Source organism: Vipera berus (assembly GCF_964194415.1).
Source record: "Vipera berus genome assembly, chromosome: 14".
Classification (NCBI taxonomy): domain Eukaryota; kingdom Metazoa; phylum Chordata; class Lepidosauria; order Squamata; family Viperidae; genus Vipera; species Vipera berus.
In genome coordinates, this window is record NC_138217.1 from 12,482,356 (window position 1) to 12,500,286 (window position 17,931).

The following is a 17,931-nucleotide window of genomic DNA, read 5'->3' on the forward strand; positions in this document are numbered from 1 at the left end:
TTCCGCCTCCTGCTCCAGGCTGGGAAGAATCCACGTGGGTGGCAGCGGTGTCGGGCCGTTTCTCGCGTCCCGGGAGCGGGTGGTTGTGTGAACTGGGTCATTCCTGGACACGTGTCGAAGGCTCCGAGAAATGGGAACAAAGCGGCGGTCGGGGCAGGCCGGTTTCACGCAGAATAGACGGCTAAATCTTTGCAGCAGTTCCAAACCCAAGTCATAAACTGCGGCATCTCGGCAGAAGGGAGCCCGGATGACGCTGCAGACGTGCAACGTGGACATCTTTTCGCAGTAGAAAAGATCGTGGCGCTCCCTGCGGCTTTAGCTGCAACTTGCTTTGCTTTTTCAAGAAGGATGGCGGTTTGTCCATTCTTGGTCATCGTAACGGGGTTCCATTCACTGCCGATGGCATTTTTATCTTGAAAAGTAGATCAAAACCCGTGGTAAATAAACCAAGCCTGTGAAAAGAAATTCAGTTATTGTGATTGGCTCTTTTATTTTACTGGAGAGCTTAATGGGTAAGGTTTGTAGAAGGAATACAGTTGCTCCTCAAATAATCGCTATTTAAGCATCACGTTTTGCCTTTTTTTTTCAACACGAAGAGCAAAAGAATAAAAAAATGCTGTAAATTCAGTGGCGAAAGAACCAAAGCAACGGTGCTACGCTATCAAAACTGCAGCCTTTACTGCGCCTGCGCAGTGCTCCCTAGAGGGCTCTTGGCATCCTCGCAACGACATCCCGCCACAGGACCTTCTTTTTCCCGTCATGCACCAGCGCCTGTCGCGATCCGAGGAAGACGTGCTCCTTGCGTGGCGACGTACAGCGCCGCCATTTTGGGCAGGGAGATCACGTGATTCCCAACCGCCGTCTCCTCGACCTCCTCTTTGCCCCTCCCAACAGGCAAAAGGGGAAAAAAAAAGACGGGCCTTTCGAGCCTGAAGCGACAAGCGTCGAACTGCTCCACCTGCGGGGGAACGAAGCGACCATGGAATCCGACACGGGGCCTGTCCGCGATGAGGCGCTGGAGAACATGCGCGCCTCCATCTTTTTTTTTTTTAATTTCGTCGCCTCCTTTTCCCCTCCCCCTCCTTTATCTCCAGGATCCAACCAGCCTTGGCGCGCTACCACGTGACCCGGCCGGCGAGACCACCTGACCGCGCCGTGGGGGTGTGAGCAGCAGTCCTAGCGTCGCGCGCATGCGCGTTCAGGCCCGCTTCCCCCTATAACTTGTGCTTGGAGGGGAGGGAAAAAGCCCGCGACGGTCACGTGGGCCTGGTTCGCCCGGCAACAGAAGGGAAGCTCGAGCCTGCCTCGGGGCGGTCACGTGGAGCGGCGCCAACGTCGCTGCGGCTGCCGCTGGCGTCGAATCCCTTCGCGCAGGCGCGCCTCCTCCCTTTCGTCTTTGCCCCCCCCTCCGCCCGCGGGAGGGAGGGCGCGAGCGGAGGGCGCGCGGGCCAAGATGGCGGCGGCGAGTTAGAAAGCGGCGGACGGCGCGACGGCTGCTGAGGCGACGGCCGCGGGGAGGCAGCAGCGGCGGCGGCTGCGGCCAGGGCGGAGGGAGAAGAAGAGGAGGAGGGGAACGGCGACGAGGAAGGTTCTCCACGGCGTCCTCCCGACACGGCCAGAGTGAGTCCCCCCGCCCGGCTTCGCGCTCCGAGTGGCTGCCGCCTGAGGAGAAGAGCGGCCCGTCCTCTCGCCCAACCTGGCTCGGGCGAGGCGGTGAATCGCCAAGGCGGCGTCCCGTCAGGCCCAGGGCGGCGGGGAGGAGGCTTCTCCCCAAAAGCGGGTCTGAGGGGGTCTTTTTACCCCCTTCCCGGCCGCCCTCAGCCCCTCTGCATGCCTCCCTGGCGTCCGGGCGGCTTTGCTGCATCCCCAGGAAATAGAAAGAGGCAGCTTGGCTTGGAAACCTTGGGGGAGGGGGGGAAAACCCCGGACCCTAATAGAATATCCATCTATCTGTACACATACACTTTAATATATATTAAATAACCTGTGTATATATGCGCGTGTGTGTCTATTTCGACTGTTTAAGAGAGAGAGAGGCAGCCTTGCTTTGAAGCGGCCCCTATTGACATTCTACCTTATCTCTCTAATCAATTTACAGACAGACAGACATATGTACACATAGAGTTTAATGTTGTTTATTAAATAGCATATGTGTGTTTGTGTATATATGTCTGTCTTGACAGTTGAAGAAAGGCAGCCTTGCTTTGAAGCTTTGGTGGGGAGGAGAGTAGGGGTTAGGAATAAGAGGTGGGAGCCTCCCTTTCGGCTCCCATTGACATAGAAAATTTTTATATAGAGAGAGAGACACACATGGTATATGCGTATATGCATTTATACACGCACACATTCTGTTTATTATATATATGATGCATACACGTATATACACATACATAAATAGTGTGCATGTGTGGGTATGTGTGTGTATAAATTTCTCGATATGTACATACACATACTGTATAACAGATCGATATACATAGTGTGTGCATTTATACGTATATGTGGGTATATTGACGATTTAAGGTCAAAGCTGGCTGGGGAGGCCGGGAGCCCTGCCGAGGATCCTGTTGTGCACGTTGGGGTGGTCCTTCTGCAGCCCTGGGAAACCTCGCATTTGGCCCACACTTGCAGGGGATTCCTCCTTCTCCCGGCCCATTTTCCCTCCTGCCTTTTTTGTTCCCAGACATGCTGGGTGGAAAGACGCCTGGAGCCATCCAGTCTTGTTGGGTGGGAAGGCTGGAAAGAATGGATTCCCCCTGTTTTGCTAAAGAAGGGGAGGGGGGCGCAGTTTGTTCCTCCTGGCTGGCTCAGGAGGACCGACTACTGTTTCTAAAGTCTCTCTGTTGGTTCTCTAGCCCCAGAGGATCTGGTTGCTGCTGCTAACGTGATTCCTTTAGTTGATCTATGGGGCAAATGTGGGGTCTGAGTGTTCACTTAGACCCAACCCTATCCGGAAGTTTATGTTCTACAACATGTGGTAGGGAAGGCTGTAATCTGATGACCCCACCTAGGGAGATTTATACGTTTATTTTCTCTTTTACTATGTTCTATTACACGTCAGTCTTCAAGTCTCTGTGACATGATTTGGGATTATCGTTGATTAGATTTTACATCCTAGCAAGGACATTTGAGAAGATCTCAGACAAACAAACTGTCCGCCTCTCTAGTTGATTCTACGGTCATTAAATTCTTTCTCCAGGCAAAGGCTGTGTTGGTTGTATTGATTGATGCATAATTTTCTATCAGTCTGTTTTGGAAACTGATATCTGTGTCTCACAAAACAAGTGCTAATTGTTTGGAAACTAATTCAGCTGAAAGCCTTGAATATCAGTGCAAACCTAAAATGCCAGAACCTTCTGTTTTGATAACATGCATGGTTAATGAGCACTCATTCATAATTCTTGAAGGCTTCTAGGTTAGCAACACAGGGCAGTTTGAACTTTGAGTTGCTACGTGTCTTTGTATTTGATTTTTGTTTCATACAACCCATTGAAAGGGAGTGTAAAAATCTGTATGCTGCGTCAAGCTTGAAAATGAACCCTCAACAAGTTGGTGGAATGTGGGATTGTCACTGTAGGGTGCACGCACTACAGGGGGATAATCAAAGAAGCTTAAACTGTAAATTGGAATGCGTATGTTGCTTTCTAGTAGTACAGATTATGATTCCTGTTTTTTTTTAATTCCTGGAAACTAATGGGCCAAAGACAGAGGCTTCCTGTCTTCTTGGGTGACTACAGAGAAAAGTGACTAAACTTACTGTGAAAAGTTACAATAAAAAAGGCTCCAGCAGAGTATTTAGCTACAATGTTATGTGATGCTTCTAGTAGCAGTCAAGTCAGAAGGAAAATTTGCCTGGGGGGAAAAAATCTAAAGCAGAAGGTAGATGGGCAGCTCCTAGATATGCTAAACAAATAAAAATAAAATACTTTTAGTGGGATGCCTGAGTGTTAAAAGCAATCCAGGTCTGTGGTATCTTTAAGTTAAGGGGTTGCCCGCCCCTAGTACTGTCAGGCTCTGCTCCTGTCTGTGTTATGCTCTGAAGATTAATGGGATATTTGCATTTTGGATTCCTGGTTTATTTACAAAGAAGATTGCTCTTTCCGGGAAAACTGAAAGCCTCGCACCCTAACTGTAAATGTGGCTTTACCTACCGTAAGTCGGTTCTGCCATGCCAAACCCAAGTTTTCAACAGTCCAATCTTCACTCTTATTTTTTTGATGTATCTCCAACTGAACTCATAGGAGTTGTTATAAGGAGGTACTGCAGTAGAAGGGCAACCCACTTTGGCATTTACCGAAACTATTGCTCTTAAGAGAATAATTTGGAGAAGGGATTTAACGATAACAGAGCTGGAAAGGGACCTTGAAGGTCTTCTAGTCCAGTCTCCTGCTCAAGCAGGAAAGTAACATTTCGGACAAACGGTTGTCCAATCTGATTTTCATTCAGCCTTCTTAATACAATGATAACTTTGTCAATTGTTTCGGGTGCTCCTGAACTAAACTGCGGGAGCTTTTAAGAGATCTTGTGGCAACCGAGAGGCAATATGTGGTGCCATTTTAGAAGTGAAGAGAAATAATGGCCTGTGGTAGAAGCAGATGTCCCGGCCAAAAAAGCTTATCTATAATTTGCTCTGTTTCAGAAATGGTGGAACCAGGACAAGATCTTTTGCTTACAGCTTTAAGTGAAAGTGGAATTAGCCCAAATGACTTGTTCGATATTGATTCTCCAGATATGGGCCTCGCAACTCCACCTCCAGCTATTCAGCAGGTTGGGAAGCATTTCTACGATATTGTGTTGGTCACGGTCTAGTAGCATTTGAGTTACTTTTATTTCCCTGAAATAACACAATTATAAACTTGGTTAGTTTATATACAATACCCATAAATGGAAAACCTTCATTCTCAGTTTTCCTGGGACTTGTAAAATTGATACTGCTGTGTGTCTGCTATGTATCTAATCTACTTGACTTCTGTTTTAATAAGGAATAAACTTTTTCAGACTGTATTCTGCTGGCCAATTTAAAACACTATATCGCATTAATCTCCTTGCCCGGTTTCTCCTCTAAGAATGTTACATGTTGCATTGCTGTTCCTTTTGTCAGTTGAAAAATATAAGCCTCCGATGTGCTATTTGATGCACGCTTTCCTCTGAGAAAGTTTTCATTGGCCATTGACTTCTGTGTAAGGAATACCAGAACCGTGACTGAGTTCAGACAATACAAGAAGCCACACCAAATATGCTTGGCCAGTCCCTCCTTTAAGATGTGAAGTAGGGGATTATGGCCACAGTGCACCTACTTACTGGTTTGTGTGTAAAACTTGCTTAACCAGAGACAAAGATCTAGTAGCCGTATTCACACAGGGCTTAACGTCAACCCTGATAGTGTGTTTTCGTTGCTCAGAGAGCTCTGCCTAACATCCAGTTTGTTTGCTTCCTTCATGTTGCAGTTTGTTGTTTGAATATAACAACTGGTTTAACGCATTAGCTAGGTCAGGGGTAGGCAACCTTGGCTCTTTTATGACTCGTGGACTTCAACTCCCAGAATTCCTGAGCCAGCCATGCTGAAGGGAGAGGTTTCCAAGCTGAGCCATGCTGGCTCAGGAATTCTGGGAGTTGAAGTCCACCTATCATGAAGAGGCCATAGTTCCCCCATGCTGGCTCAGGAATTCTGGGAGTTGAAGTCCACCAGTCATAAAAGAGCCAAGGTTGCCTACCCCTGAGCTAGGTGAAGGATGCTCTAGCAGTGCAAATATCTATTATTTGATCTGTTCAGCAAGGTATTTAGCAGTGATAAGCTACAATTCAGATGACCTGCATAGTTTGGTTAAATCATTCAGATTTTGTACATCAATATAAGCTTTAAAATATGTACCTTTGTGCACATATTGCAGTATACATACACAGCATTTTTCCGCTAAGTGCATCTGAGGTAAAGAAAGTATGTTGCATTAAACAAACACCGGTAGCACCAATCTAACATTACTGTTAATTCTCTTGTAGTCAGTATCTCTTAATGCATTAGAGCTGGGGTTGGAATCAGAACCATCAGTAGCTGTTAAAACAGAGCCACAAGCTGCCTCTTCTCCTACAGTACTGAGCATCAGAGTAAGGAAAACAGATTTTTAAATAGTTACATTGAAGATTACAATGTACATCTCTTGAATTGTACAAGCAAAAATAGGGCCGTTTGTTCCTTGAATAAATGCAAAGGTTTATGTTTACAGCAGTTACCCTCAAAAATAACATGTTTTGTTTGTTTTTTAAAAAAAACTTTAAAAATATTTTGACTCAGTTGATACTTAGAGAAGGTTTCCAAACCATTTATACCGAATTTGTAAAATGAAACCTTCTACCTCTCTCCTCTGGGACATCATTCCACCTGAAGCCAGGCCAGCATCATCCTATTGGCATTTAGAATACTTGCCCAAACTTGCCTGTTTTAGAAAGACTGCTTTTATCAGAAAGATATTCCTCAGCATGGCCGATGTGGCCTTGATGTTGCTACTGATTTTGCACTATGTGACGTTCATCCACGGTTTTAATCCTGTTTGCTGTATTGGACAGTATGTCACTTAGCATCACCTCCAGTTGAAGCAACTTCCACGCCTAAGTTAGAAAGAACAAATGCTGGGCAGTTGTCTGTGGTTTTCCTGCAACCACAAGAACGAGTCTCTCTTGTTCCTTTAGCAACCACCCTCCACCACAACCTTTGTCCTGAATCAAATCAACCAGCTCCCAACCCTGGGGACGACCATCGTCATGACAAAAACAACCCCTGTAACAAGTACCAGGCAGACCATCACCGTAGCAAAGATTATACAAACCAGCACCACCACCCGGCCCTCGGTGACCGTGCCGGTGGTACGGAACACCCTCACCACCCCCGTGCCCAAGGACCAGATCCAGCTGAAAGATCTCCTCAAAAACAATAGTCTTAATGAACTGATGAAGCTGAAGCCCCCATCCAACATCGCTCCACCCGTGGCAACTGCAGCAAGTAAGTAGGGGAGTCGTCTGAAGGGATGTTGGCAGGCGGGGTGGGAGGATTCCCCCATGGTCATGTGATCAGAACTCACATGCTTGGCAACTGGTTCGTATTTATGATGGTTGCGGAGTCCTGGTGTCACACGATCCCCTTTTGCGACCATCTGACAAGCAAAGTCAATTGGGAAAGCCAGATTCGCTTAGTAACTGTGGCAAGGAAGGTCGTAGAACGGGACAAAACTCATTCAACAAACGTCTTGGCAACAGAAATGTTGGGTTTAATTGTGGTCGTAAGTCGAGGACTACCTGTACTAGGAATTCTTTAGCCCTGGGGTGTGCAACCTTGGCTATCTAATCACCCATCCCATACGATAACGAGTGCTATCCTCCAATTCTTTATTTAGATAGAGAAAAAGAAAGCTAAAATGGCTGTATCTCATAAATGTATTGAGGTCCCAAATGTTGCCTTTTTTACAGACATAATTCTTGTGTCCCCAAACATGGTAAACACCACTAAGCTTGGTAAGATCACTTCCATTGTTAAAATTGGATATAGAGTTTCCTTTCTTTCACTCCCACCCCCGTGGGAAATTCACTGTAATTTTCATCTAACTTTGATGCTTTTACACTCCTGGTAGCCTTAAATTTATTTAAGACTGGTTTGAAGCTCATCTGCACTGTGGTGTTTGGGTGAATAAAAAGTTTGCCTCTCATTTACACCAGCTTAAGAGAATGCTTTATTACATCATAGATATTTTTCTTAATATTTAATCCTTTGGGACATTTTCCTTTCAGCCGATTTGAGTAATGGTGCTGTTAAAAAGGAGACTTCAACTAAAGAAGTCACAAGAATATGGGTAAACGATCTGAAAATGAGGAGCTTCTCTCCCACCATGGTAAGTGCAGCCCTAAATTTATATTTCTATTGCTCTTATTTGCTTTTATTCATTTACAGGACTTACACAGTTGCTTTTCTCCTGCTACAACAGAACTTGGCTCCTTAAAATCTGAAATCCTGGATTTTGATCTGCTTTACTATTGTGTAGACTGATTGCTTTTTCATACTTGGTTTTGTGTATTTGACCATGATATTGCAAGCTGTTTTGGGGGATAAAATCTTTAGAGATTTGCACAGAAATTATGTTTATCAGTCACCTTCCTGTTCGGCCTTTTTTATATACAAATACAATATACGAAGCCATTTCAGACATACGTTTCTTGGCTTCACATCCCCTCAGTAGAGCTGTGAACTTGAGTAACTGGATTATCCAAGACCCCTCCCCTCCCCCAGTAGGTATTTCAAAATAACTTCTGCTGGAAAATAACTGGAATCAGAAGAGGAGTGCCTTAAAGGTAGCATTCTGAAAGTCAGTGGGAAGAAGGCCGGGAGGCTTCACATTTGTGTGGGTCTGTTCACTCTTGAACATGGCTGCTTCGTGTGCGACATAGTGCAACACCCGCTGATGTTTCCTGCAGAAAGTGCCCGTCACAAAAGAGGAAGAAGAGCCTGAAGAAGAGGATGAAGAGGAAATGGGCCACGCAGAGACGTACGCCGAATATATGCCCATAAAATGTAGGCCTGCTACTTCTTTTTGTCAAAATTAAATGCCTGCAATATCCAAGGTGGAGGAAATGCCACCTTAACCCCTCTGCTTTTTCTCCCACAGTAAAAATCGGCTTGCGCCATCCTGACCCAGTAGTAGAAACCAGCTCCCTTTCCAGCGTGACTCCTCCTGAAGTGTGGTACAAATCTTCGATTCCCGAGGAAAGCGTGGACAGCGGTTGGCTGTCAGCCTTGCAGCTTGAAGCAATTACTTACGCAGCACAGGTACGGCTACAAAATTCGTGCCTTTCCAGAAGTCCACCAAAATTGAGCCCGAAGACAGTTCTTGTCGCAGATATTGTAACGGGTTTTCTGTAAAAGCAGGCTTTCTCCAACTAAAATACTGCGCTTAATCAGAAAAATGGCCTAGATCAGGGGTTCTCAGCCCTTGATCCTCAGATCCCGGGGGGGGGGGCACTGTGGTCACGGGGGCCACAACAGCTTTGAAGAAATGTTATGATTTAAATATTGAGTTACGCCTTGGGAGTTTATGCCTATGGACCGTGGCCACAAAAGGTATTTAAAGAGGGTCCTTGGTTAAGGAAAGGTTGAGAGCCACTGGCCTAAATAATTAATCTATAGAACACATTCCATTCTCAAGAAACAAAATATTTCAGAATGTAACCTGAAACTTATATATTACTTCTTGAATTCTTCATAGTTTACAAAATTGACTACATATTTCCTTTCTACGCGCACCATAGTATTAAGTGCTCCTTTTATACATTTTGACTGCACTTATGCATGTACTCCGTTGCCATGCACTAAACAGATAAATTCTGTAACTTCCCCACAGCAACATGAGACATTCCTACCAAACGGAGACCGAGCTGGCTTTTTAATAGGCGATGGCGCCGGTGTAGGGAAAGGAAGAACCATCGCTGGCATCATTTATGAAAACTATCTGTTGGGTAGAAAAAGGGCAGTATGGTAAGTCTCATACTCTGGCATTGGGCTCAGTGTGATATTGTTCTTTTTGTCATTTGCTTGTCTTCATGGCGGGTCTGTTGCCCTTGCTCTCTTCCAGGTTTAGTGTTTCAAACGATCTGAAATACGATGCCGAAAGGGACTTGAGAGATATTGGTGCCAAAAACATTTTGGTCCATTCATTAAACAAGGTGTGGAAATATTTTACTATGTACAATTGAAGCAAAAAAACACACACACATTAGGTACGCTTGTGTGAGATGCATGCCCAATGAACCTACCGTTGTTGCTTTCTGGGTGGCTTGCGCTGTGTTGGGAAGTAGTTGCAACGATTGCTTGGTCACAAATTATTTTTCGGATTAATCATTGCAGTAGGCATGTTGCATGTTTTGGAGGTCATAACGGGGAGGAGTTGTTTCAAATCCTCAGTTATTGAAACGATGGAATTAAACTGTGGAATAGTAATGTATTTCTGCATTCTCTCCTAATAATGTGAAAAATTAAATTAGATTTGCCTTTATTGGAAGGTTTTACAGAAGGAAGCCACTTGCTAGAATTTGTCCTTATTGAGTGTATATTTATAATATTCGACAAATTAGCTGCCGAGATGAATGGTTCCTGGAAAACGTATTTAATATGTGATGCATAAGACAGTCTTTCTCATTGTAACGAAACTTCAGTAGGAGTCCATCAGTTTTCTGATCTATTTGAGAGCCAAGCACAATAAAATCAGATGTTTTTCTTTTTAAGATGCAGCTTTTAAAGCTATTTGCAATTTAGTTATTGAAGATAATGCATACGCATTTCTAATGGAACAGAATATCTTTTATACCTTTAATCTTGTTTCTGCTTTAGTTCAAATATGGAAAAATTTCTTCCAAGCACAATGGAAGCGTGAAAAAGGGGGTCATCTTTGCCACTTATTCTTCACTTATTGGGGAAAGTCAGTCTGGAGGAAAATATAAAACTAGGCTGAAGCAGCTGCTTCACTGGTGTGGAGATGACTTTGACGGAGTGGTATCCTTTGCAGTTGCTAGATTGGGGGAATATCTCTCCTGTTAAATTAGCATCTTTTAATCAGTGTCAGGTACTCTTTTATAAGTTGCATTTTACAATTCCAGGGCTGTCGAAAGTTTGAAAGCAGATAATGCTTCCAGATAGAGTAGCGATCAAGATAAAATAATTTTGTTTTCAGAGGTAAGAGTTTCAGCTCCCAGAATTCTCAACCATGCCCATGCTGGCTGGAGAATTCTAGGTATCGAAGTTCGCATGTCAGGAAGTTGCCACAGTTGGAAAACATTGCTAAGTTTTATATATATAGCCTAATTAATTCTTGGAAGGTTGCGCTGATCTTTAAGTCACCGTGTTTTTGCCTGGAACAGTTTGTTGAAACTTTTGTTAACATTCCTTACTTACAGCTAAAAGATTTATTGTTCAGTATTGCTAAAATTAACTAATCGATCAATATATATTAGCTATTAACAATTCCTGGCTTCCATTCACTGGAATGTTTACCATGCAACTTTATACATGTTTGTACGTGAAATGTCTGTTTCTTAACCACGTCCTCAGATAGTGTTTGACGAATGCCACAAGGCTAAAAACCTTTGCCCAGTTGGGTCTTCAAAACCAACTAAGACAGGCTTGGCTGTTCTGGAGCTGCAGAACAAGCTTCCAAAGGCCAGGGTTATTTATGCTAGTGCCACAGGTAAGGACCGTTTCCATCATTTGAATGTTGAGTGGATTTCAGTGCTGTTTTCAAAGGGGCAAAAAAGCACGGATAATTCCCTTTTTTTAGAAAAAAATGTTTCCTTTCAGGTGCATCAGAGCCCCGGAACATGGCATATATGAACCGCCTTGGGATTTGGGGAGAAGGGACCCCATTTAGGGAATTCAGCGATTTTATCCAAGCAGTTGAAAGAAGGTGCGTTCGTAGGTCTTGGCTGGTGTTGAGTAAAATGGGAGGAGCAACCGTCAGGCTTTCGCGCAGCTTTTCCCCAAAGTTCCAGTAGGTCCCTGTGAAAATAATCTCCCTTTAAAAAATTGTCTTTTTTCTTTTATTCTTCAGAGGTGTGGGCGCCATGGAAATAGTTGCTATGGATATGAAGCTAAGAGGAATGTACATAGCCAGGCAGCTGAGCTTCTCAGGGGTCACCTTCAAAATAGACGAAGTTCATCTTTCTCAGCACTACATCAAAATGTACAATAAATCGGTGAAAATGGTAAGCCTTTAAAAAGGGAGATGTTGGCGCTTCGAGATGCTTTGAGAAAGATCATAGTGTTAACTCATTGCAATAGAAACACCGATGAATCTTTGGAAGAGTGTAAAAATGAACAGGACAGCCTGAAGTCAGTTCCATTAACCATGCTTGGGTCTCGATCAGATTTCCTGCAGACATTTTATCCCACATCCCAGAGGGGCTTAGAAGCTAAGGAGTCTTGAAGGATTTCTGGATGCCCAGATAATGCAGTTATTAAGCATGAATAGCAAAGCTGGACTTCCTCCATTCCAAGGAATTTATTCTGTAAATCTTACACAACGTTATTGCAGCAAGAGGCAGATGTAGCCATGCTTAAGCTGCCTTGGTATTGGTGGAACAGAACCACGTTTTCTAAGCTAAAACTTGACAGTTTCAGTAGCTTGTCTAGAAAAACAATTTCCCTGTTGTTACTGAAAAACAACAAATTCCAGCGCTGCAGAACACACAAGTCAGCAAAGTTTCATTATGTCATCTAGTTTCTTAAATTAGAAAACCACTACCCAAAATTTAAGAACTAGGCTTTAAGAACCAGTAAGTCTGTTTGCCTGTGAAAATTCTCAATCACGATTGTCCCGAAGGTGCTTTTTCAAAAAGGTGACTGGACTTTCTCGGTCTTTTTTTTTTTTGCTTCAGAACTGACCTGAAGAAGCTTTTTGGACGAGAAGTGAAACATTTTCCATGTAAATCAAAAAAGTCCAGTTGCCTTTTCGAATATTGGGGCAAGGGGCCAGTTTAGTCTGGCGTCCTGTCCTCTCATTTTATATTACTGATCATTTGATGTTGCCTGAGTTAATTTTAAGCCTGAAAACTCTTGCTTTCCTTTTTCAGTGGGTAAGTGCCAGGGAGAAATTCCAACAGGCCGCTGACCTCATTGACGCCGAACAGCGCATGAAAAAGTCCATGTGGGGCCAGTTCTGGTCTGCTCACCAGAGATTTTTTAAATACCTCTGCATTGCATCCAAAGTCAAAAGAGTGGTGCAGCTGGCCAGGGAAGAGATCAAGAACGGCAAGGTGGGTTGTCCTTCGACTTCAACCCACGGTTGAGGTGCTGGAATGACGGGTGACACTCCCGTCCTCCGCGTTCAGAAGATCTTAAAACCTCACCTGTGTTCTCCTTCTTCCAGTGCGTGGTCATTGGGTTGCAGTCCACAGGAGAAGCCAGGACCTTAGAAGCTTTGGAAGAAGGTGGCGGGGAACTGAATGACTTTGTCTCCACAGCAAAGTAAGCCCCTTGTCAGCCCCGCGGTTTGGGGGAGATGATCGCTTTTCAAATTCTTCCAAAATTCAGAGTGGTAGCTTAGAGATATTGGGTGGGGCACAATATTAGCTGCGTCTTATTAGCTGTGCTATAGTTCAAAAATTTGTGGCTTCCATCCTTACCTCTAAACCAATGTTTTCCAAAGTATGCCGCCTGGGGGATTCTGGGAATTGAGGTCCACATATTTTTAAAGTTGCCAAGTTTGAAAAGCACTGCTCTTAAAACAGTTATTTCATCGCCCACCAGTTTTTTTAAGTTCACGAATGGTTTTATAGTGAATGTGTGCGGTGTTAGATTGGGCAAAGTGGTGCAATGCATCTCTTTGAGATAAAATGAAAACTGCTTCTTTCTTACCACAGCAACGCCCTGAAAGGAGATGTATGATCTGTGAGAAGCCAGCAGAGAGCCCATTTTTGACTTAGAAGAAAATGCTAAACCAATGAGTCATATTTCCCCAGAAACATGACTTGGGCTAGTGTTAAAATGCTGTTTTTCCCTCTCCTAACTTTACAGGGGGGTGTTTCAGTCCCTCATTGAGAAACATTTCCCAGCCCCTGATCGGAAGAAGCTTTTTAGCTTGCTGGGAATTGACCTGTCTGTCCAGAGTAACAACAGCTCCCCTCGAGACAGTCCTTGCAAGGAGGATAAAGTTAAAAAGCGCAAAGGTAACAAGGAGCCCGTTAAATGTTATTTTTATTTGGAACCCTGGGTGCTAGATGTGATGTGCCCATTTAGAAAAGCTAGAGGAGGAGAAGGAGGAGGGAGCTGATAAAACCTAGTTTGCGAATTGAGAAATATTGTTAATAAGCGGCTTAGAAATGGGAGACTTAGCACTGGAAGCGTTTCTACAAACACTCTGAGAAGACGCCACGCAGCATATCTCTTCCACAAAATAGTGTCTGCCAAAGACCCAGCTTTTTATGACTGCCATTTCCAAAGAGGACAAACCAGAATAAGTAGTATGTGGAAGTGGAAAATCAAAATACAACGTCTTCATTTGGAAGTACGGTGTGCATAATCTTGCTGCTGAATTCAGATAGAAAGAGATACTTCATTCTTCACACTTGGTTTCTTGCTTAGAGAACTTAAAATCCTCCAGCTCCAGAAAGCAAAGCACGCTTTGCATCAATAACAAGTCAGGAGGATCTCTGCACCCTTTCTTCATTCGGTGTCTTGTTTTTGTTCAGTTCCTCAAGATTCCTCCCCGGGTCGATGCTGCTCAGTCAGGAAGTCACTTTTCTTTCTTTTTGCTAACCAACCTCAAAGAATTGAGCTGCCCCTTTCTAATGTCGCTTCTTTGCTTTCGCTTGACCGAAAAAAGGGGAAGAAATAACGAGAGAGATCAAGAAAGCCCGTAAGGCCGGCGGTCTCGCCGGGAGCAGCTCTGACGAAAGCTTCAGCGAGTCGGAGGCCTCGGAGAACGAGGAGAGCGACAACGAGAGTTCTCGGTGTTTAAGTTCTGGAGACGACGACGACTTCAACCCCTTTCGAGATGAATCTAGTGAAGATGACGAGGATGGTGAGATAATTTTGTCCGTCCTTTTTATCCCTTTCGGTGGGGTGTAGTTTCAGCCTTTGGGGTAAAGCTGGCGAGGTTTGGCTTGCCCACTTTTGGCCTTTTTCCCCCTTCCTCTCAGACCCTTGGCTCATCCGGAAGGAGCATAAGAAAAACAAAGAGAAGAAGAAAAAGAAGAAAATCATAGACCCCGATTCTATTCAGAGTGCCTTATTAGCATCTGGTCTCGGATCCAAACGGCCAAGTTCGCTCTCCTCCACAGCCGTAACCTCTTCTACCAATATCTCCGGTATGTTACCCAGGAGGGATTGTCCCTCTGTTTTGGCTGTCAGGAGGTTTCCTCCTCCTGGCAAGGAAGCAGCAGTTGCAAAGTCTGCAAATGGAAATCGGAAGACATCCGGGCTGCGCTTTTTCTAATTAAGTCAGTTTTATTAAAAAGGCTTATCCTTCCGTGCGCTTAAATTAACCCTCTTCATAAAACGTGTTACCAAAAAAAAAAATTAAAAAAAATGGTACCAACCTCTCCTGAATTTAGGATTCCATGGATTAACCTGGCGTTCCTTCTACGAGTCTTAAAAAAAAACCAACCCTCCTCTTTTTTTTGTCCCCCTGTTTTTGGCACTTCGCAGCACCCAGTAACACAAACACCAGCTACGTGACAAGTCAGGATGCCGTGGAAAGGGCCCAGCAGATGAAAAGAGAATTGCTGGATAAACTGGAGAAGCTGTCTGAGGATCTCCCTCCTAACACACTGGACGAGCTCATAGATGAACTGGGAGGTCCTGAGAACGTAGCCGAGGTGGGTGGCTTGGAGGATCCGGGAAAGAAGGTTTTTAGATGAAGCTGTTACAAGGAGGGAAGCCCTCATTGTATAGGGAGTCGTAAGAGTAGGGGTTTGTGGCACAAGAGGCCAGACATAAAAATAAGACAGCTTGCCATTTGCAAAACGTGGAAAGGTCAGCCCTGAGTTTCTTCTCAGAACAGCTTTGAAGAATATTTGACAGGTCTTTAGACTGTTTCATGGGCCTCATCGCTTGATGTAGCCTGCTAAAACGACTCGTTGTCCCGAAGATGACAGGTCGCAAAGGAAGAGTCGTGAGCAACGATGACGGCAGCATTTCGTATGAGTCCAGATCTGAACTTGACGTTCCTGTTGAAATCCTGAATATTACTGAGAAGCAGAGATTCATGGATGGAGATAAGGTACCTTTTTCTTGCTGCAGTGTGTAAATATATCTTCAGCAAGTCAAAAATTTTAGATGTTCCGGACTGTACATTTCTTTCAAAAATAACAATATCTAAATGTATGCTTTTTATTTTTAAAAAAGTTAAAACTGTTCATGTAATAATGCAGTCCTTGCTTGGAATTAGTTTTATGTCACGACAGGTGTGTTTTGGCAAGGATGTTTTGCTTGCACTTTTGCAAAAAAAAAAAAAGGTTTGATCAGTGCAAGCCATTGGTCTTGGGAACATCCCTTGCCACGGCTGCTTTTTCCTCCTTAGAAAAGGTCATACCAATAAAACATTTGCAGAAGTGTCTTAATGGAGGGGAATTTTTTCCCCCTCACTTGCTAAAGAAAAGGTGATATGGTATGTTTTTCACCTAGCTTCAGTATAACGTTATGTTTTCATGACAAAATCCAAAGTTTGCATTTATAAATCAATTTCCTTCCTTGCTCCACCTTGACCTCTTTTGTCTTGCAGAATATCGCCATCATTTCTGAAGCCGCCAGCTCAGGCATATCTTTGCAAGCAGATCGAAGGGCCAAAAATCAGAGGAGGAGGGTACATATGACACTGGAGTTGCCATGGAGTGCCGATCGGGCAATTCAGCAGTTTGGTGAGTAGCTTGAGGTTGGCTGAATGTGGAAACAAAGCTTCTAGCTTCAAGATCTACTACAAGGTCTTCAAGCTGATAGACATCTCTGTAGGCTTTCAGATTGAAACATGCCTTGATAGACCAAACCTTGTGCCCCACATTGGACATTAATAGACGTTAATTTGGTGGCAAGGTGACAAAATAAACTTTTCCAGATTTACTTATGTCCCCAAATTGCCAGACACAATCCTCTATGTATCACCAAAATGGCTTGTCGGTTGATTGAAGAATCCAATATTAAGTTCGTGTCAGCATCACAGACAGTAAACATTTCTGCCTGTACAAGTTGAATCATTCAATCCAGTGAACTTTATTCAGAATGAGTTCCAGATACTGTCACAAGAGGAAGGGGGGAAAAAGGAACGTGGATTGTGATAGGGTGGCTGATAAGCTCCTGTGAATTTTAATGTCTGTTTTTCTTTCGTTCTAGCTTTTTTTAAGCTGAGGGTTGAGCTGTCTATGTAAATCTATTTAAATAAAATAAGGTGCATCCCCTTCACATGTGAGATTTGCGAGGTGGGGGCGATGCTGTGTTGACACCAGCAAGCAAAATTTTCCTTTTTCTTAAATCTCCAGGACGAACTCACCGGTCCAATCAAGTGACTGCCCCAGAGTACATCTTCCTAATTTCTGAATTGGCAGGAGAACAGAGATTCGCCTCGATTGTTGCCAAACGGCTGGAGAGCTTGGTAAGGCATTTGCTGTGATTTGCTCCAGGTAGATAATTAATTCTGTCTGACCAGATTTTGAAAAAAAGTGATCCCTGTTGTTTTGAAAAGGGCAGGAAACGTCTGTCTCTCGCTTTGTAAGTCAGTCGTTGTTGTTTTTTTAAACAGGGAGCACTCACTCACGGAGATAGAAGAGCAACAGAAACTAGAGATTTGAGCAGATTCAACTTTGACAACAAGGTAGAAATTGCAGTCCTTTACCACTGTTGATTCACTGCCATTTTTACTCCTTTTTCCTTTCTCCTTTGACATCCTGTGTGTGTGTGTGTGTGTGTATGTATACACACACACACACACACACACTTGCACGTGTATTTACATTTCATTTGTGAACATACATTTATATATAAAAAGGTGGGGCGGGATATTACAATAGGAATACAGATACAGGAATATGCATAAACTGTAAAACTGGTCGTATTCTGTATTGCAAAGGAAATAGCTTGTTTTTTTTCCCCTCTCTTAGTACGGCCGAAATGCCTTGGAAATAGTCATGAAGTCCATTGTGAATTTGGATTCCCCGTTAGTCTCTCCGCCAGCAGATTATCCAGGAGAGTTTTTTAAAGGTATGTTTTGTGGGGTTTTTTCCAGTCATTGAAATAAAACTTGGAGAAAGCCATCTTGAACTGAGATTGAATTGCTTCTTTATACAGACCTCCAAAAAGTGCAACTACTGCAACTTCGCAGTATCTGGGATGATTGTTGACTCTCGGTTTTCCGCTAAACAAACATTCATTTTTGATCCCTGAATTCCAGTCACTTAAATGATTCGATATTT

The 17,931-nt window shown here is 43.8% G+C and overlaps 1 protein-coding gene across 1 annotated transcript in view; it reads left to right on the top strand.

Moving 5' to 3' along the window:
- The first annotated feature begins 1,249 nt into the window (after positions 1-1,249).
- SBNO1 (strawberry notch homolog 1) overlaps positions 1,250-17,931 on the top strand; it is a 24,100-nt gene continuing 7,418 nt past the window's right edge. The window contains exons 1-24 of the mRNA XM_081339237.1: positions 1,250-1,620; positions 4,637-4,764; positions 5,998-6,102; positions 6,685-6,994; positions 7,777-7,877; positions 8,458-8,554; positions 8,649-8,809; positions 9,381-9,514; positions 9,612-9,702; positions 10,367-10,528; positions 11,084-11,219; positions 11,330-11,435; positions 11,580-11,733; positions 12,601-12,783; positions 12,897-12,994; positions 13,544-13,695; positions 14,352-14,549; positions 14,668-14,835; positions 15,176-15,345; positions 15,618-15,749; positions 16,251-16,386; positions 17,002-17,114; positions 17,262-17,333; positions 17,620-17,728. Coding sequence (XP_081195363.1) covers positions 4,639-4,764; positions 5,998-6,102; positions 6,685-6,994; positions 7,777-7,877; positions 8,458-8,554; positions 8,649-8,809; positions 9,381-9,514; positions 9,612-9,702; positions 10,367-10,528; positions 11,084-11,219; positions 11,330-11,435; positions 11,580-11,733; positions 12,601-12,783; positions 12,897-12,994; positions 13,544-13,695; positions 14,352-14,549; positions 14,668-14,835; positions 15,176-15,345; positions 15,618-15,749; positions 16,251-16,386; positions 17,002-17,114; positions 17,262-17,333; positions 17,620-17,728 — 3,214 coding nt within the window. The 5' untranslated portion in view covers positions 1,250-1,620; positions 4,637-4,638. The remainder of the gene's footprint in view (positions 1,621-4,636; positions 4,765-5,997; positions 6,103-6,684; positions 6,995-7,776; positions 7,878-8,457; positions 8,555-8,648; positions 8,810-9,380; positions 9,515-9,611; positions 9,703-10,366; positions 10,529-11,083; positions 11,220-11,329; positions 11,436-11,579; positions 11,734-12,600; positions 12,784-12,896; positions 12,995-13,543; positions 13,696-14,351; positions 14,550-14,667; positions 14,836-15,175; positions 15,346-15,617; positions 15,750-16,250; positions 16,387-17,001; positions 17,115-17,261; positions 17,334-17,619; positions 17,729-17,931) is intronic.